The sequence below is a fragment of the Oryzias latipes genome, chromosome 5 (genome assembly GCF_053564925.1).
Source record: "Oryzias latipes strain Hd-rR chromosome 5, Olatipes_Hd-rR_3.1".
NCBI lineage: Eukaryota > Metazoa > Chordata > Actinopteri > Beloniformes > Adrianichthyidae > Oryzias > Oryzias latipes.
The window spans coordinates 22,855,934-22,876,496 of NC_136241.1; the positions used below are offsets into that span (position 1 = coordinate 22,855,934).

The 20,563-nt window shown below is 39.2% G+C and overlaps 1 protein-coding gene across 2 annotated transcripts in view; it reads right to left on the bottom strand.

Annotated features, from left to right (window-relative positions):
* Positions 1-20,563, bottom strand: part of LOC101160313 (dihydropyridine-sensitive L-type skeletal muscle calcium channel subunit alpha-1-like) — a 63,409-nt gene that overhangs the window by 11,405 nt on the left and 31,441 nt on the right. Inside the window, exons 3-33 of one of the 2 annotated variants that reach the window (XM_011475232.3) lie at positions 17,909-18,048; positions 16,758-16,900; positions 14,774-14,926; positions 13,510-13,715; positions 12,852-12,955; positions 12,426-12,571; positions 11,434-11,515; positions 11,046-11,206; positions 9,848-10,073; positions 9,421-9,628; positions 9,083-9,203; positions 8,874-8,988; positions 8,522-8,624; positions 8,382-8,451; positions 8,172-8,304; positions 7,858-7,987; positions 7,713-7,772; positions 7,129-7,235; positions 6,140-6,227; positions 5,962-6,069; positions 5,839-5,891; positions 5,196-5,342; positions 4,874-5,075; positions 4,306-4,464; positions 4,103-4,213; positions 3,191-3,274; positions 3,002-3,049; positions 2,556-2,582; positions 2,320-2,445; positions 1,417-1,482; positions 549-640 (exon numbers count right to left, since the gene is read on the bottom strand). In XM_011475232.3, coding sequence (XP_011473534.2) covers positions 549-640; positions 1,417-1,482; positions 2,320-2,445; positions 2,556-2,582; positions 3,002-3,049; positions 3,191-3,274; positions 4,103-4,213; positions 4,306-4,464; positions 4,874-5,075; positions 5,196-5,342; positions 5,839-5,891; positions 5,962-6,069; positions 6,140-6,227; positions 7,129-7,235; positions 7,713-7,772; positions 7,858-7,987; positions 8,172-8,304; positions 8,382-8,451; positions 8,522-8,624; positions 8,874-8,988; positions 9,083-9,203; positions 9,421-9,628; positions 9,848-10,073; positions 11,046-11,206; positions 11,434-11,515; positions 12,426-12,571; positions 12,852-12,955; positions 13,510-13,715; positions 14,774-14,926; positions 16,758-16,900; positions 17,909-18,048 — 3,719 coding nt within the window. Of the gene's footprint in view, positions 1-548; positions 641-1,416; positions 1,483-2,319; positions 2,446-2,555; positions 2,583-3,001; positions 3,050-3,190; positions 3,275-4,102; positions 4,214-4,305; positions 4,465-4,873; positions 5,076-5,195; positions 5,343-5,838; positions 5,892-5,961; positions 6,070-6,139; positions 6,228-7,128; positions 7,236-7,712; positions 7,773-7,857; positions 7,988-8,171; positions 8,305-8,381; positions 8,452-8,521; positions 8,625-8,873; positions 8,989-9,082; positions 9,204-9,420; positions 9,629-9,847; positions 10,074-11,045; positions 11,207-11,433; positions 11,516-12,425; positions 12,572-12,851; positions 12,956-13,509; positions 13,716-14,773; positions 14,927-16,757; positions 16,901-17,908; positions 18,049-20,563 lie in introns of those variants that run through there. The other variant, XM_078947513.1, reaches the window with a different exon arrangement.

The window sequence follows — 20,563 nt, forward strand, 5'->3', positions numbered from 1 at the left end:
ACATGAAATCCTCTCCACCTTTATCCACCTTTGTCATGGTAGGGAGAACACGTCAATGGTCATCTTGAACCCATAGGATAGCACAAGGGTTAACTGAGCACAGCTGCAAAGCAACTTCTCTTAAATACACACGCAGCATAGCTGCACTTGAACACACTTGCAAAGCACCTTCAGCTGAACATACCTGCAACATAGCTTCACCTAAACAAAAACACAAGCAGAGCAACTTCCCCTGGACACACAAGCACATGCACCTGAACAGACCTGCAAAGCACCTTCACTTGCACTCACCTAAAGAGCACCTTCACTTGAACACACCTGCAGAGCAACTTCACCTGCACAACTTTAAGTTCATACTTGTGGTTGTGAATACAAACTATTAGGATAACTAATAGATGCATGAGTTCTATTCCATATGACTCAGTTGAACAAAATTCTAAATACTTCAACAGGGCCGTGTAACAGTGACTTTTCGTTAAACAGTAAAGGTATAAATGACAGATTTTGATCAACACCATATGGAGTAAACATCACCAACTTAAACACACCTGAATAGCAGCAGCACCGCCTGGGGAAACGTCTGGAAGTTGTTGTTTCTGTTGATGAATGTGCCGTCCATCAGAGCTATCTTCCCGAACACCTGCAAAACAGAAACGGAAAGAAGTTCAACACCAAAGACAACACCAAAAACATGATAGATATTTTTAGGTTTCTTTGGGGAAAAAATAACAAAGAACAATTTTTATCTTCCCCAAAAAACAAAAAAAAAAAACATCCACACTCTAAAGACTGTGAAAAAATCTAATCTGAACATTGACCATCTGAGAAACTGTAGAACATTATGTGCAAAAGCTTTCAATGTGAAAGGGTGTGTGTGCTGTATGTCTGAATGTGATTTGTGTGTTATTTTGTATCATTCTGTGATTTGTTTACATGCTCTTTTGCATGTCTTCTTAGGAGATATTATCACAGCTGCAGGTAAAACAGTATGTTCTGCTGCAAGGTCTGTGGTTCAATTCCTTGCTCCTCTAGGGAAATGTCAAAATCTTCCTGAGGAGTTTCCTAAAGTTTTAGTTTCCTTGGAAGAGCTGCTTTGCAGTGGAGTTGCTCCCCAATGATTTTTTTTTTTTGCAATTGCATGTGTGTGACTTTGTGTTGATGTTTGTATGGCATGTAGGCATGTATTTGTGTCTGTTTGTAGATGTATTTTTTTGTGTTTGTTTGCATGTATATTTGTGCATTTTATGTCCATTTGAATGTGTTACGTTATGTTTTTTTGCGTTTGCACATTGGTGTCAGTTTGAATGTGTGTACATTTGTGTCTTTTTGTATTTGGGTGTTTATGGTGGCAGGTGAGGACCAAAAAGTGATTCTCAGGTGTGGAGCATCTTTGTGCATGTGCATGTGTCATTTTACCTGCATCCCGACTACTGCATATATGAAGAACAGCATGAGGATGAGGAGGGCCACATACGGAAGCGCCTGGGATGAAGCACGTGCAGAATGTCATTTGTTAAAAACATGCAAACAGACAACAACGTAAAGTATTAATGCAAAGATTTTGAACAAAGACATCAGATGATTGGAAAAGAACAACCTTGTAGTTGTTCAAAAATAGGATTTTACTCGCCAACCTGATATGTTATGAAGTATTGCAAATACAGACATTCACAAACACTAATATAAAAATGTTTTTAGTTTATACATCAAATAAAAAAATAGGATTTCTTTGATATCAATGTGACTAATCAAATTATTTATCAGCTTGCATGGAGGATCCATGAACCAAATTTATCAATGAAAAAATGAAAGGCTAAAATTATGTGTAACATACAAACACAGTTTAAACTGAATTGCAATAACAAATTTACAATTTTACTGTCAAATATCCAATTTTGGATTTAAAAGAAAGAGTGCTCTTTTTGTGAAAATCCTATGATTACTTAAAGATAGATTTCTTGGTGATTCATTGAGGTTTGACATCTGCATTCAGTGGGGATTGCTAAACTTTGTTTTTTCTTAATAACGTTAAATAATCATAATAATTTAAAACCTGGTTACAACAACCAAAACAACAGTAATAGTGATAAATAATCAAAAACCTTATTTACTAAGTGGAAGAGGATGGTTGTATGAATGGATGGATGGATGGATGAACGAACAGATGGATAACTACATGGGCTTTGAAAGATTTGGCCCCAAAAGTTACAGAAAATAAAAAGGCACCTTTCCTTTAATAATAACCACTTTAATGCAGTTTCTCGAAGCCATCATCAACACAGAGAATCAGACAGCTGGGGACAATGAGACTTCTCTGACCTGTAGGGACTTGATGAAGGTCCACAGCAGGTTTCGTATTCCTTCTGACCTATTCAGAAGCTTCACCAGACGCATGACACGGAACAGTCTGAAGAAGGTGATCGACACACTCATGTTTTCAGATGCCTTTTCAGACAAAAGACAGATGAAACCCAACAATTAGTCACAGTTAAACCACTCAGTTAGATCAAACAGATCCAATGGGCAGAAGTTATAAAAAAAAATGAAGAACTCACTGCGATTGCCTGCATGGGGTCCACTTCCTGCAGAAATAAGACATCACTCTGAGATTCTTTAACACTTGCACCTCTGCATAGTTTGAATTAGTCATTTAGGGTTAGTCTAGGACTCTCCAGGTCAGTAAGCTCTGGTCAGTCTGGATTAGTCCTTATAAAAGTGAAATCAGTCTGAACACATTGCACTTTCAACATTGTGTTAAATTAAAAGGAATTGAGTTTCTGAGAAGAAAGGTAAAAGGAGAAACACTGCAAGGAAGTATGATCCACTGAGGTTATCTAATCAGAGATTTGACCTGCTCTTTTAATTGGTACCGCTTTGAGCAGATGAGCAGAAGAGGAAAACCCGATCTTTACGCAGTGGTGGACATAATTATTCATGTAGCAGTAAAAGCTACTCCCTAACCCAGTCATTCTGCACACCAAATTCAGTAGGATGTAATTACAGAGCAGCCGTGGAGACAGTAGAGTCCCCCAGAGGAAGCCAGAGCACCCTGCAGAGAAAGCAGAAGAACAGAGATGAGCGAAAAATAGAATGTTCAGTATTCAGTAGAAGCAGATGGGAAGAGTGTGTCCTCCACACTAAAACAGGCAGAGTCCTGTGTGTGAGCTGTGATCATCAACACAGTACTTACATCAATTTCACTCAGCATCACGTCCACAACACTCCCAATGACGATGACGAAGTCAAAGACGTTCCAGGGATCTCCAAAGTAGCCCTTCAATCAAAGCGCGTGCACTGTAATCTGCAAGTTCTAGTGTTTTCTAGGTAAGGTTTGGTCAGAATCTTTCAAAACATAACTTCTTCCCCTATGGAAACCATCAGACACCAAAGCAGTGATAAATTCCACTGCATAGATTGTGTTTAAAACTTAAACTGAGGCCTTTTGACAGACATATTTTTGACTTCATTAAATTTCAAATCAGAGACACTTTTCACCAAATTAGTCTTAAGTTTTCCCCCACATCCCTAAAACAGTTTAAAGGACTTTTTTTTCCAAATACTGGAACTAAAAAACTTCACATGAACTGTAAAACATCTTGTTGATCAACTTATAAAGTCAAGTTAATTTACAGAAGCCAGGAAAACGCCCCCAAAGTACTAAAGTGTTGATGTAACACCTTTCAATTAAAAAGAAATGTATTTTTATAGAACTTTTTACTGGTAAAATACCCCAAAGTGCTTTACAAATAATCATAGAAAGGCAATACGAATTTAATCAAATAATAAAACATATTAGGTAATGAACAATAAAAGTCCAGTGATTGACTGACAAACTTTATTTACATAGCTACACCTGTAAATTGAATAAAGAAAGAATTTTTATTTATAACAATGTGAATTCATAAATTTAAAAGCTGACAAATACCTGTTGTTTTTGCCTGAAGAATTAGCTTCAAGGAAATATAAATCCATAGATCTTTTAAAATAATCATGTATTCCCAAGTGAAGATCAATTTATTAATGAAGTGTTTTAAACCCAGTCATGTCACACACACCCCCACCCTATCAGAGGGACCTGATTAACACAAATTGTGGGACTGACCTTGGCTTTGAATGCCATGAGTTTCAGGATCATCTCCACTGTGAAGAGCACGGTGAAGATCACGTTCAGCATGTCGGACAGGTGCGTCACATGGTCTGACTGGTTGCAGTGCTGTCATGTTCACCAATAGAAACAAGTCTTAGTGCTACAGCCCCAAATCCCCCTAGATCCATCATGGTTTTCAAGTGTGTGTGATTATGCACCTGCATTCCCAGACACATGGTGTTAAGCATGATGAGGAGGAACATCAGGTACTCAAAGTAGCAGGAGGTGACAATGTACCACACCTGGTACTGGTACGGGTTCTTAGGGATGTAGCAGCGCAGCGGACGGGCCTTTAGCGCATACTGAACACACTGACGCTGAGGCAGAAGAAGGAAAAAGGGATTTTCACTATGTACACAACAGTCTGGCACGTCACAACACTCCCCCTTAGCTTGAGAATGTAAACCTAGAAATTCTGGTGCTAAGGCCTATGGAAGACCGGATTGACTTTTCCAATAACATCAGCGTTATATCAGTATGCAGATTTGTCCTCTATAGCATCAACAGACAACTCTGTTCTGGGTTTAGTCTAAAATATGTTATATAAATTATAAATTTGCAATTTGAATTTCATAGTCAAATATCTGAAATGTTGATAGTTTTGTGTTTTTAAGACATGAAAGTAATTATAAAATAGGCCCCAGAACTGAAAGCTACAGGAAATCTGAACAGAAATTGCCACGATTCAGACTTTTTAATTGGAAGTTGAATCTTCATTGAGCTGACCTGATTTTTGTCCAGCTCACAGTCCTTGTACTCTTGCTCTCCCTGCTCTTGAAAAGTGACGATGACGAAGCCCACAAATATATTCATCATAAAGAAAGCAATAAGAATGAGGTAGATGATGAAGAAGATTGAGATGGCCACTCTATTGTTGTATATCGGCCCTTTATCCTCCATATTGGAATCGATGGCTTTATAGAGAATCCTATCAAACCGGGCATAAACACAATGAATCAGAAAATATCAGAAACCTGTAAAGACATGAATAAAAACAAATGAAATCAGAATCTCTTAAAAGAAACCCTCTAAAGAAAGCAGAACTCACTTTGGCCATCCTTCAAATGTAGAAATGGTGAATAGAGACAACATTCCATTGAAGATGTTATCAAAATTTAACTGTGCATTGGTCCATTCTCGTTTACGGACCTCCATCTCATGAAGTGCTCCTTCCTGGTACCGTATGTACCAACCTCTAAACAAAAAAGTAAGGGGAACAGGTCAACCCAAAATAAAAACACCCAAAACACAATTTTTATCTAAGTGGGTCTTTAAGCGCGTAGAGTAGTGGGATTGCAGTGAAGATCGTGAACTGGGCCAATGCCTTCATGAAATCTTTTGTGTTCCTGTCTGATTTTTTTTTTTAATTATTTTGGGAGTAAAGTTAGACCCCGTTTTTCCTTAGTTATCATCCTCTGGTATGAATAGAAACCAAAGGGCAAGACTTGTCTAAAGCATCAATCTAATGCCAACATTTCAATCGTGGGATAGAAGTTAACAGTAAAAAAATCCAAATCAAACCCTCAATAAAGACAAAAAGCAGAAAGAAAATTGCAGGGTAACACAAAAGCAATTAAGCCAATAGGGAAAAGAAAAACAGTAACAGTGGGGCTGCAATAACCAAAACAGTTATCAAACATTTTATGATCAAAAAACATGAAAACATTCTTGAAAAAAGAGAGAAACCTTACTTGCAAGTTTCCTCTGTCATCTGGTCAGGGTCAGTGCAGGAGTAGAACTTGCCCTGAAGGCAAAGCAAAGAAATAAATACCCCTGTAGATGGCAAACTTCCAATGCTTGATGTTTTTACTTACTCTAAAAAGTTGGACTCCAATGCAAGCAAACATGAAGTCCAGCAGCATTGTGACGAGTACAATGTTCCCAATGGTTTTCACAGCAACAAAGACACACTGAACCACATGCTGAAACCACAAGGACAACAGTAAGATTGAGCATGGACACATTTTAAGGGCTGTTGGTGAAAGCTCAAACCTTCAGTCCTTTTGCTCTGTTGATGGCCCTCAGGGGCCGGAGGACTCTCAACACCCTGAGGATTTTCACAACTGAGATGGCACTCGATCTACACATCAAAAACACACAAGATGTCACGGTGTGTCGCCCATAGTTTTGTCATTAACCCCACTCAATACAAAGAACAAATACTCTTTGACGTGTGGGATGACTGTACTCGTGGATTCCTGTCTGGGAAGGATCTACGCCTTTTGATATGCTGTCCATCCTCATTACATCTGTAAGTTGCAGCAGCATCATTAAAACTTAAAAAATGTCTCTTGTTCAGGACCTCCTCCGACTTTAGGCTATATCTTTTGTTCGTTTTTTTTTTTATGGGAATGGTGAGTCATGGTGGACCACATGGCTGTCTGCTGGTTTCTTATTTATTTGACCTTTTCCAATACAGCACAGAAACACCCTTGTCTCCAATCATAACCCGAGAAACGTTTGAATCATCATGATGAGTAAATTAATTAGGCCTTTCATATTAACAAATGTTCTAGAATGCCCTTTCAGTCAGAAGCATTGTTGTTGTACTTAGGTATACTATGAGTGATTGCAAATGAGAGTCAGTTGTCTGGCGTCCAGAAACTATGCTCAGGGGTTGCTGGGAGATGAAGTGCACTCAGACCTCTGCAGACGGTTCCCGCTGGTGATCAGAGGTGACAGAGCTCTGACTTCTGACACCATCTGTTTATTTGTCAGTGCTAAAACTATGTTTTTTCAGAGCCAAAATGTCCAAAGTGGTCCAAACTTTCCTGTTGCTGTTCTGAGAATAGTCTAATTCTTTGTAAATGAAGTGTTTTTTACATAATCACTTTCAGCACTTAACACAGAAGAACAAACAAAAGTCTAAATTTTAATCAATTCAATGATTTGTAGGTGTATTCTGCCCCTCATAAAGGAAAATTAAAACCCAAGCTTTAACATAATCAGAGACTGGGAAGTTCACTAATGACTCCACTTACTCCATGCCCATGGACAACAGTGACACACTGACCACCAGCAGATCCAAAATATTAAAGGAGTTCCGGCAGAAAGATCCTTTGTGAAGAATGGCTCCATAAGTTGTCATCTAAAAGTAAAAAAATAAAAATATAAAAAAGAAATAATTAAAAATAGCATTTAAAATGTATTTGAAATTAACACTGTTAAAAGCAGAATCACATCACATACCGGTAATTCTTAAATCTGGTTAAAAAGATCTTTTTATTTGATAGTTTTTAAAAGGTAGTTCAATTGTCTTTTTTATAAGCTGGTTTTCTCAAATGGTTTATCTGGTTCATTTAGATTTTGAGTGATAAAATGGGTTAGGAAAATTGGAAAAAATGATTCACTCATATATATGGTGCGGATGTGGGGCAGAGGTTGATCAGTCAACCTTTGATTAGAAGATTGCAGGTTTGGTTTCCTGCCCTGCCTGTCCATGCTCCTGGTGGTTATAGGTCACACATCTTCAGTGTGTGAATGTGTCGGTGAATGGGTCTGACTGAAAAGCGCTTTAGACCTTCTAAAAAGGTAGTAACGTGTTATATAAGCATACAACCTTTACCTTCAGCACTATTTCTGCTGTGAACACTGATGTGAAGACGATGTCAGCATAGGCCAGCACCTAAAACATCAGGTTATTACTACCATCATTTCCGGTACATCCCAAAGGTATGAAGATTTAAAAGACTCAACATGCACATTCTAACCTGGTTCCTGGGAGACACAGGGTCAATAGGATCCTCAGCTGCTAAAGAAATAGATGAGAGCAGGATGAAGAGGAGGATAATGTTGGTGAAGGTGGTTGCATTGATGATTCGATGGCAGAGCTTCCTAAACCTGGAACAGCCAGGAGAAAAAAAAGGCAGACCTGTTTTAAATCTACGTTTTTTGAAGAAATTCTGGCATCAATGGAGCAAAGCTTCACAGATCCGCCATGGAGACATAACTGCAAACATCAGTGTCTCTTTTTTTAAAGTTACATTAATTTCAAGCCACCTAGCCCTTAAAAGCAGCTTCTTACTTGTTCTGAGGTCCAAAGATGAAGAAAGAGCTGGCCTCTGGCATAGGGACGGCTTCCTCTTTCAGCTGCAGATCAGCCATTGGGCGAGGTCTGGGACTTTCTGGGATCGCAGGGTCCTCCTCCTCATCATCACCTGGTGACCAGAGAGGCAGCCGGTAGACCCCATCTGAGCTGTGGCTCACAGACCAAGGATGGAGGGGGGGTACTTACCTGGGAAGTCTGCGGGAGGAAACGGGTCTTTGATCTCATTGACATTGGATTCAAACTCATCAATCTTGAGCTGCAGATGAAAAACAGAAGAAGATGTCAAGTTGGGGATATGGACTTGTGTCCTTTCCTCACATCTATACCTTAGCAGTTGTTGGAATGCCCTCGACCCCTTTGGCTCGTTGCTCTGCCAGCTTCTTTGCCAGAAGAGCTTTCTCTTCTGTGGCCTTGTCAGAAATGTTTGGCCTGCAGGAACAAAGAGGTTCCCTTAGATGATTTTGGCTTCATCTTTTCATCTTATTGTGCTGTCTGTGGAGCTTATATTTTTATGGTATTTTAATGTTTGTTTTTTTCCATAGGTGATTTCCTGTTGTATGCAGTAGAGTTCTGCTCAATAATCAATACTTATGAATAATACTGCTTTTTGAGTATTCCTGTTAGGGAGATTTTTCTGACATAAAAATGTTTTTGATGTGTTTTGCTCTGAAAACTGACCTCAATGCTTTCTTGCGTTTTTTCTCCTCTGCTTTCTCTTTTTGAGCTAAAGTCAGAGACTCCGCTTCTGCCAGGTTGTCGACAGCAATGGCAAGAAAAACATTCAGAAGGATAACTAAAGACAACAGGTTAAAGATTTGAACTGCTTTGAACCGGACATCAATGTTGAGATTATACAGCCGCGCATCCAAATCTTTCAAAAAGGATACAGTTTCCGCAGACGAAGAGTATAATGAAGTAGAGGCTGACGAGGATGCCAGGCATGGTCGGACCCCCATGAGCCAAAATACCATCATACATTACTGTATTCCAGTCCTCACCTGTCAGAATCTGATGCACATTATTTAGACTTCAATGTATGCGGCATGATCAAGCAATACTAAAAATATGAACAAATGGGTGGACTAATATAAAAGATTAATTGACAATAAAAAAACAGCATTATTATAATTGATAAACTTTTGAGTATAGTTTTGTCTTGATGGCTTATAGGGATGAAAATCTTTATTCTGTTGGTAAATCAACTGATGACAAAAAAGTTTTGTACCTGGAACACAGTGATGAGAGCCTGAGGAAAGCTGTCGAAGGTACTGCGAGGCTGGGGTTGATTGGGAAAGTTAAACTTTCCTCCAAAGACCTGCATGCCCAACAGGGAGAAGATGACAATAAAGAGGAAGAGGAGGAGGAGCAAGCAGGCGATAGAGCGCACGGAGTTCAGGAGAGAAGCCACCAGATTACTGAGCGATGTCCAGTATCTGGAAAACACAACATTTTTACATTTTTAACCAGTCACTAAGCTTTATTTGGTCCAAAAACATGTCAACATTACAAATCTGTTTTTGTCCACTTTTTCCCCCCCTTTTTTCAGATGTATATACTTTAAAAAAGGTGTGTTAATCTTAAAATAACTGTTTGTACCACACTGACAAAAGAAAATGAAAAAAAAGAAGTTTTCAGATATTGTTTAGTCTTACCTGGTGACCTTGAGCAGGCGCAGCAGCCTTATACAGCGGAGCACTGAGATGCCCATGACTGACATGACGCCCATGTGGACGAGGATGAGCTCCAGGATGCCAATGGACACAACAAAGCAGTCAAAGCGGTTGAAGAGAGACATGAAATAGGGGGGTAAACCCAGAGCATACATCTTCATGAACATCTCCAGGGCAAACATGGACAGAAGAAGCTTGTTGGTGGTCTCTTGGTATGATCGAAGGGTTTAGGGCCAGCAGATGACATCAGAGCAGGAACAAATCAGATGAAAAGGAATGTCATTCATTTTTTTTTGGAGAACTGGTTGTTAACATTCAATAACAATCAAATGTTTCAGAAGTGGTCTGTTTTATGCCATGTTCTGGGTGAAAACTCCATTTTGATTGGCTGCAGGATGTGGATTAAAAACTGATAATCCACACTTAAAAAAAGAAGTTCCGGTCACACAGCCCGAGAGTTTTATATCATTGCGTCACCCTAAATGCCAGAAACTTGGAACATCAGTGGGCATACCTTGTTAAACAGTTTGTTACAACAGAAAAACAGTAAAAAAATAATAATAAAAAAAGTAACTTTACAGTTTCCTTCAACCCGTTGGTGAAATTAATATTTCTGAAGACTGAGATGCAGCAGAAGAGAAAAGGTGAAGAGAATTTAGGAAGAAAATGAGACCCTAGGAGGTGACTACAGAAGAATTGAAAAATTTAGACTTTGGACTTGGACAAAAACTGGGCCTTAAGAAAGTGAAAAGATTCTTGATTTAAAAAAAACTGATTTTTTTTTTTCTGGCTTGAAAGAAAGAAAATCTTGTAAAGAAAGTTTTTCTGTAGCAAAATTATTTTAGTTCAAGCAAACATGTCTTAGTGATGAAAATTTCTTTCTGAAAATAAGATTTTTTTGGCAAAACAGACTTTCTTACCTCACTGCCAGAATTGTTTGCTTATCTAGAGAAAGAATTTCAAATTTTAAGAATTTTTGACTTATTTAGGGAGCCTGTTTTTACAGTGGAGAATCATAAAAGCCATTTTTGTGATGGGACTTTATACCTATAAAGACCCTTTTCTTGGGCCAAATATCTATCATAACAGCTGTATGACATTTTCTTTTTCAAGCCAATCTTTTTTATAAAAATCAGAAAAAATAAATGTTAACGTTTAAACGGACTGTGAAATGTCTGACCTTGCCAGTTGGTCAGTCTCTGGGACTGCTTGTGGTGTTCTGTTGCTATTGCCAGTGTGTTGAGCAAGACGAGAATGATGACCCACCAGTGGAACAACTTGGACTTCACATACACTCTGCATTTCCGCCGCAACCAGCGATTCCACTTACGAGCAAGCTTACTGCAAAAAGCAGAAAGAGTCTTTATTGGTTCTTTATTCCAGTATGCATCAGACACAGACTTGTGTTATGAGAGGAGAACCAGAAAAGTAAACCTGAAACTGCTCCAATGGTCACCTATGGGACACCTGACAATATTACCCGGAGTATTTGTCTTCATGTGCCTCCAGCAGGCTTGCCCAAAAGTTAGAAACAGATCATAGAAAATCTTTATTTATGGAAAACTGACTAGTAGAAGATGATCAGCTGCATGGTGTCCATCTGACCAACACTCCCAGCTTCTGAATTCCCATTTTCCAAAGGCAGCAGACCTGAAAAAACACATGTATGAATGTGACTCATCCTGTTGTAATTTATTGGTTGTGATGAATAAGTTTGAAAGTGAATGCAGGCATCTTTAGTGGTCAGCTTTAGTAAAGGTCCTGATGAGCAGTAACTTCAGATGAGATAAAACAAAGTCAGATCTGTCTTTTGAATTGTTAATCTTGCAGTCCAATTGTACATCCTACAATTGTGGCCATTTGGAAACAGTTATGGCATTCTGAGACAAATCTATTAAACTTGAGAGTCAGTTACCGTGGTTACCTCATCTGAGAAGCCTATGGGTTCTTTGTCTCCCTACAAAAAGTCTGCAGATGTTATCAGAACCACTAGTACTGCATTTATGTTTCTTGTTTGAGACTTTTTATTATCAAAGCTGTTGGTTCTTTTCAGTAACAACAAAATCCATGTGGTTAGAATCACCATCTGCATCTGATGGAGTTGTGTGTGAATAATGCAAACTGTTTCCTTCACGGTGTGGGATTGATGTTCCTCTCTGCACGTGTCCTCATCAAAAAAAATGCAGCAATTCCTTCCTTTTCAGTTTGGATTAGAAAAGTTCCTAAAGGTTTTCTGACATTTTAATCCACAAAATTGATGATCATTAAAAACAAGTTCTATAAAACAATTTTTATAAAAAATGACGATAAAAAGATTTATGGTCATTGGTTTTAAATGGATTTAATTAGTTGACCCCTTTTCGTACACAGCTTTATCACAGAATGTTCTGTTGGTGATGGAGACCATATCCAGACTCATAGAGACTCATGAAGGTATTGGGCCGCTTCTTTTAACAAAGTGCAGCAGGCAACAACAGTCACAGCATTTAGGGATTCTGACTTTGTCTGAAAAGACTGAAATGACTTCATGATCCACCACATGAAACAGGGCCGGTCTTACCCTGTCTGTCGTTATCGTTATCAATGACTTCCGCCTGCGTGATCCAGTCCATATAGCCCTTCAGGTCCTCATCCAGCTGTTGGGTTTCTCTCAGTTTCTGAAACTCTCCTCTGGATTTGGCCTTTTCACGTTCTTTAGTGAATTCCCTGAATAAAAAAAAAAATAATGTTGCTGTCTGATTTGTAATCAAAAAGAAAGTTCCTTTCTATAGCTGACTTTTCTTCATATTGTTTTAATGTTCACTTATCAAAACTGGTCATATTAGAGAATAGATTTTGTCATTAACTCTAATCCTAACAAAATCCTGCCATGATGGGAGACATGTCAGCGTTCAAAGGGTAACTGTGGTGTTCAGAGATAATACGTATAGCCTCATGTTAGACTGGGAAGATTTTTTGTTTTTTTTCGACATCAAGCTCCTCTTACCCACTGAGAACACCAAGAACCAGATTGAGCACAAAAAATGAGCCCACCAGGATGAGAGTGGTGAAAAAGATCCACGGCCATTCCATTCCTATGGCATCATTTACCTGTTAGCGACAAAACACAATGTTTAGACACACAGAGGCCACAGATAAAGGCAGTTCATTCCTACAGAAGCTTTCACACAAATTTAAGGATTACTTAAATGCAGAAAACAAGGATTAAGACTTTTGTCCATTGATTCTTCAGTCAGGCTTGTATCAGTCCTGACTAAAGAATCACTGGAAAAAAATCTTCATTTTTTAAAGTGTCACAAAAGACACTTTCTTTTATTTTGTTTTAGCACAAACCACTTACTCTTTCTTATCCATTTTGAAATTTGGGGACTGGGAAGTTCACGAATGGCAACAAGTGCAAAAAGGGAAGGTATTACGTTTGCCTGATGTTTCTGTTAACCCCTAGGTCCCCACGCTTAACAGAGCTAGGACCCCGGGGCCCTGCACCTTAGGGGACCCATGTACATTTGTGCAGACATAACAACTAACAATTGAGTGTCTGTCTGCAGTGTAGGGTAAAAAAATACCATGTCACACTTGCACACAAATAAAAAATTTAATTGAATTTACTTGCAATAAAAGTCCCTGAAAACAAAGCAACTTACCCAGTACAGGACATCGGTCCACCCTTGTGTGGTGATGCACTGATAGACTGTTAACATGGAAAATCCAAGGTTGTCAAAGTGCGTAATTCCATTGTTGGGCCCTGGCCATCCAGCTCGGCACTCTGTCCCATTAATGAGGCATTTTCGACCGTTCCCTGCCTGAGCACAAGGAGCTGGCTTCTCATTGTCCACTGATGCAATGATGTCTGTGGGCCAGAGAGTCCTGATTTCATGAGATCCGCAGCTGCTGTACCCTTCATTCCTCAAGGTCCAGTCATGTCTTTTATGCTTTCATCCTCCTTTCTGAACTTGGACCCTACATTTTCATGTGGACTGTTTTTTCTACATTGTGAAAAATCTCATAATGCGTAGAAGACAGATTTGGACACACCCTTAGACTAGCGCTACTTTCTGTAGACAGCCTCTTCTGCTCTCAACAGCTATTGGGATAAAGTTTCACCCAATTAAACTTAGGCAGCTATTCAATTCAATTCAATTTTATTTATATAGCCCAAATTCACAACAACAGTCGTCTCGATGGGCTTCGTATCGGTAGTTGAAAAAGTAAAACATTAAATCAAAAGGTTCATGAATACATAGAGTTCAATAGGAAAATACTAAATGGAAATAACAAACAGACTAAACTAAACTGGACATCCCTGCCCTTAGACCCCCCTTCGCAGTAAGGAAAAACTCCTAAAAAACGGATTCCGGAAAAAACCAAGAAACCTCAGGGGTGCCCACATGAAAGAGGGATCCTCCCCCCGGATGGACAGGCGATTTACCAGAACTCCTAGAGAATAATTAACTTATCTAAATCTACAACTACACATTTAAAGTTCAGCAGACGAGCTTTATCAAGATTAGTTGGGGGGACGGCCGGGAGTGCGAGTCGAGCCGGAGACAGTATCCACAGCCAGGTGAAGAAGCAGTAGTAGAGGCGAGCCAGAGACGAGGTACACGGTCAGGTAAAGGAGCACGGATGAGCCAACTGGAATCTGCTGCACGTGTTTTATCTCATTGAAGTCATTATTAATCACACGTTCCTCTAATATACTAAAAATTAGTCAAAAAATTTTTATTTTAAAAATCCGACAGTTCTCTTGAAGCAGGTCAGTTTTGCGGCTGCGGTGAATTCAGGTCAGGCCAAACCTTTTTAGAACTATAAATCGAACTCTGAGGGGATTAGCCTGTAAGGAAAATGGCTAAAAAACACAGTGGTTGTGATAAGATTTCCCCTTTCCCCAATTTTCATATTGTGTACCTGTGCCAACATAGTAACAGGTCTTGTGCATTTTACACTTGAAGAGTTCCAGTCCCATGATGGAGTAAATGGTCACCATGAAGAATACCAGTAAGGTGATGTGAAACAAAGGGAGCATGGATTTCAGGATGGAGTTCATCACAACCTGTAGACCTAAGAGCAAAAGCAGGATCAAATCATAATTCCTGGAAATCCTGTATCAAAGTTTGTTTGTTTGTTTATTCAGCTGCAAAATACAGTTTTTAGTGTTGTAAAAGTATTGTGTCCAAAAACCAGAGCAGGGCCACATTGTTATTTTAAGCCTGTGTGGAGTCGAGTTGATTCAAGTGTAGAGACAGAAACTTCTCAGGTCATATCAAATTAAACCAATAGGCTTTTTCCTATAAACAGGTGTTCCTTAAGTTGGAAAACAACATGTGGAAGTATCTCACATCACAGCAAAAGCAAACTCTAAGATCTTTAACCTTAATTCCAATAGAAAACATTGCAAATGTGAACAGATTTCAGTCACAGAGAAAGTGAAAAAACTGCAGGGTTAGTAAAGAGTTACATTTATCTAAATCAGGGGTCTGCAACCTTTAACAGTAAAAGAGCCAATTGTGTCTGTACCTTATTGATGAAAGTAGGAGCCGCAAAGTCTTATTTTGCCCTTAAGGAAAAATTAATGCTGCTTTGTAACTTTTATATTAAATTTGAACTATATTTTTTGCGATAACAAAAGCAGAAATATGAAGAGAAAATAGCATTTCTCAAAGTGTAAGATTGATTTTTACTCTTCACAAAAGCTTGCATACTTCCTTTCAAAATAAGACTTCCTGTACCAAACAGGATGTTTTTTCCAATGTACTACTGTTGTTAACCTAAACATAAGCATAACTTCATTGGTTCATGATCTGGTAGAAAAAGTAAAGGTTATATATTTTAGCAACTCCCCTCTGGGCAGCTACTTGCCATTGTTGTGCAGCATGAGATAAAATGTACTTCCAACTCGTAAATAAAACGAGCGATCAGAAGTTATACTTAGTAATTTAAATCAAAAGGGTAAAGTAGAGCGAACAAGACTGAACAAGACCTTGTTATGTTGAAACCTTTGCATAGCTTATCTTACAGTACTGTGCATCTCACCCAGAAATGCATAATTGTAACTAATCTGAAATGTACAGAGCCCTCCAAGGTCCAGTGGTTAAAAAAATAAACCTGATACCTAATAAACCGTGCGCGGTTTATCAGATTTTTTATTTTTTTTATCTACTGGCCCCTGGAGGCCTCAGTAAAAATGAATCAGTGCTAATTAAGTAACCCTTACTTAACAGTCCATTTGGACTTTTTGACTCCATGCCTATTCTCCGCCTCTCCATTTTGGATTCTACCTTCTGGACCTCTGGATTTGGACATGCCTCTGATCACAGAAAAATAATTTGGGATATCTGATCCCTTTTTTTTTATTTTCACCCATCCCTGCTCTCATCCACTAGTGTGCGCAACCCCCCAGAACCTGTCAATTTGCCCGCTTCTTGTCTTCTTAGAGCACCCTGATGATTGTTTCCAGCTACCTGAAGCCTATCCAAAGTTATTCAGAGAATTGGGTCTTACCATTTATTTTGTGAGCTTCTTTTCACTCATACATTTACAGCCCTGAGCGTCTTAGGTAAGTGATTGCAATGCAACTGTAACTGATTAGTTCTTATTCATTGAAGGAAGAGCTAAAAGACAGCTTCCTTTCAAAGGTTCCCATCAACTAGATATAGTGGATGAAAACTTTGTGTAGATCAGAAACACTACCTCTCCGTCCGCATAACTGGATGTGTGGCAGAGGGTTTTAGACATTTTCAAGTTAGGAGACTCAAGTAAAACTTCTTTCATTTACAAGTCACCTGAGCATAAGTGAGTTGGAAACCTTTAAAAAAAAAAAATTCAATTTATCATGGAGTCAAGCCCCATGCTCTAGTTCAAACAGCAGTTCAGTGGTGCACCAATAACTTACTGGGGACTCCAGAGACCAGTCTGAGGGGCCGGAGGACTCTAAAAGCCCTCAAAGCTTTCATGTCAAAGCCACCACCTTTTTCTCCAACCGGAGCCTCCACTCCACTAATGTGGTTGATTGCATCCATAGCTACGGTAAACAACCTGAAATGAAACGGAGAACATCTGATTTGTTTGAACAAAGCAGCAATGGGTTTTGATTTCTGAGAACATGCAGCGGGAAAGAAGAGCCTCTCTCCTCAGTATGATGACCTACTGGAGGAGGCAGCTCCAGCACAGAATTGATCCCAATTAGAGATGTAAAGTCTTTGTACAAAAGCCTGAAACCCATGAAGCCCTATCGTTTCTTTTAAAAATAGTGATAGTTTTAAGTCATGTGACATGCATGCTCACAGAGTAGGTAAAACGATCCAATATGACAGCCAAGTCTAACTTTTCTGTTATAGAGCAAAAAAATCTGGTTAGTTTTCTGACAAATTAAACAAGAATTTTAAAAAGTTTTCAACATAAAGATATGAAAAGAAACTTTAGGATGCTTTAAACACAATTTCAATAACTGCAAAACTATATTAATTCTAGTCTCTTTAAATGGTGAAGTCTTGACCTGGACTTTTATGATATTTACATATCATCTAGTAGAAAAACCCACCCCTTACACAGCCCATAAAACTAAATCAGTTTTTTTTGTACTTTTGGTTAGAATGAGTCAGTAATTTTGATCAAAACTTAGGCTAAACCATTTTAGTAAGGAAAATAGCTCCAAGTCGGAGTAGTTTGCTGCTGTAATCTAGGTTGTGAATGTAACCTCCCACTTGAGAATGCGCAAGATGCCAGTGATGGCCTAGAAAAATCTATTTAGACATGTTTTATATTTTAAAAAATCATTATGATAAAGATGTTTTTTTAATAAGTAGGAAAATATGAAATTATTCTATATTTATTAATCAGATGTGGGACTCTGTTTTTTCCCTATAATGAATTAAATGATGGTATTAAAAAAATGTCCACAAATGTTTTATGCACATCACAGAAGCGCCCTTTAACATGTTCTGAATGTGCATTTTTGATTGTGTTTATTTAAACGAGCTTAACTTGAAACTCATCTTTCAACTTTCCACCAGCCTGTCAAAGCACACCAACAGGTCTACTCACCCAACAGAAACACAGACAAAGTCCAGAATGTTCCAGCAGTTTCGTAAGTATGCGTCTGCGTGGAATAAGAATCCATAAGCTATGATCTTCAGGAAGCACTCTATGGAGAAGATGATGAGGAAGATGTACTCTAGGCTTTCCTGCAGGACAGAAGTTTGAATAAAAAAGTCACTTTTTCACCAAAATGTATAAATGTTTTTTATGATTATAAGCAAAGTGTCACCACCAGACACTAGATTTTCTTTTTGTCTTATTGACAGAATAGAATAGAATAGAATAGAAAAGAATAGAATAGAATAGGTCTTTAATAATCCCTGAGGAAAGCTAAAAATGGCTATCTGCTCACACTCATAAAACACATACACATATTAAAAGCAATAACGAGGAACAAAAGATTTCTTCAGTCTTTCTGTGGAGCAGCGCTGGGACGGCAGTCTGTTGCTGAATGTACTCCCAGGGCTCCAGACTAACTTTTTTCACTAGGAGCACAGTGGCCCCTAACTGAAAATTTTAGGGGCACAACCAGAAAATTTAGGGGCGCACACCGTAAATCAACATGCTAACCAAATCTACTCATTTCCACTGTATTACTAATAAATACTTTAATAATAGACGCAGAAATTACAATGTGCTGTTTCAAATTCAGTGTCACATTTTATTCTGCACTTTTGAAGATGCAACAAGAAGGTAAACTGACAGCACCATCGCTGTCATGACAGTACAAATAGTAAAGAAAACGGATGGAAATTTATCTTTGTGACACCAAATAGGTGCAGCCAAGATGCACAATAAGCGTGTTTGAGATCACAAAAATATCGCGAGAAAGGGGTGGGAGCAAGGGGCAAACCTACCCGGACACAGCTGGAAACTGAACTGACTGAAAGCTGCCCTACAGACTACAAAACAATGCATTATGGGACATGTGTCCTGATGGTTTTTGTAGTGGAGTGATTAATTAAAATAATTTAAAATACCAATTTATTAAAAAAGGCAACATCCATCACAAAACCTTAAAATAATCATAAAATATATAATAACACAGATCATACTAAGGGGGAGAAGAATATTAAAACTAAATTGAATGTTAAGGACAACTCAAATTTCCTGTTCTCTTTCAGTCTTGCTGCAGATTCGCTTTCATCTCACAGCCCCCCCGCCTGGTCTCCCCAATGATCCACGCGAGGTGCCGGTTCATCTCAAACATGTCTATCGTTGCATTTTCCCCACGTATTTTCAGTGAGTCTAAAACTAATGTTGTTTTTGCTCGAGCGTGTTAAAAGTTCAAGCCCCGTTAGCTGTCACGCATGTACGCGTGGGACATTTATTCTCCTCAGCTGACCCGACTCCCGCGGGAGCGGTGTGCTGCCGTAACGGCCGTGCATAAACCCTTTGATGCGCCGCCGTAACCGTAACCAAAACCTAAACCTTCCTCCGGGTCTGTGCGGCCCAGAGAAAAGTTCAGCACGGACTGCATGTATTTAAAAAAATTACGAGCGAATAAATACGTTCTAAAGCAGGGGTCGGGAACCTTTTTGGCCAAGAGAGCCATAAATGCCACATATTTTGAAATGTAATTTCGAAAGAGCCATACAATAATGTAGTGTCCCTTCCCCACACTGAGGCACGGAGACTTAACCTCTTTTAAAGTTCTTTATTCCGATTACTGCAGACCGCAACAAACAACGTTCAATTAATTCAGCAGCTCCTGAATCTCTCCCGCCGACACGAGACGAGAGCGCTTCTCCCAACTTTATTTTCCCCTGCTCCCGCTGCAGCCCTCCCATTTCCCTTATTCGGCCCATAGCTGAACCCCATTGGTCCAAACTACCTAACAACAGGCTGAGCGACAGAACTGAGAGCCAATCAGATCTCTGCTTGACGCGTTCAATGAACTCCAGAACTTTTAACGCGGCCCAACAGCCATCCAACTCAGTCCGCGACAATATGTTTAAAACTAAATATATAAATGAATGTGTGCATTTGATGTAATTTCAACATTTTTAAAGTACAATAAGTCTGTGGATTCTTTTTTAGTAACATTGTTATGCTGTTGCTAATAAATGATGAGTATTTCTCGTGGTAGTTCTGATGGTCTAGTCTGGTTGATACGTGGTGAGTTTCTGCTTCGTTCAGGCGTTGAGACTTTAAACGTCATCATAGGTATGAATGTTCTGTAGATGTGAGAAAGACTGCTCACATGCAGACATGGAGCCAAACACACACTCACACGCTGCAGTGAGTGACGGGCAGCGGGTTCTACGTTTTTACAATCCCTGTGCGATATACCTGCTGCCTGTCCCCACAACACCCCCCCCCCCCCCCCCCCCTCTGCTTTCTCCCTCACACATCCCGTCCCCGCATCTGCGCGCTCCCGTCTCTGAGAAAGAGCACGGCAATTCACAGGTTTCCAGCTGGTACAAACTCTGTGAAATAATAGATAATAGTAACTGATAGCACTGGCGCAGATTTCTCTCTCTAAGCACTGCTACTACTGCGCGCCTCTGGCATCGCATCGCGCCCGAGAAGGACTGGTCTAATGAAATAAAAGTATAATTAAAGAGTTGTCTGCGAGCCACATGTGACCATCAAAAGAGCCATATATGGCTCGCGAGCCATAGGTACCCCTGTTCTAAAGGAAAGTAAGGAACTCCTTAA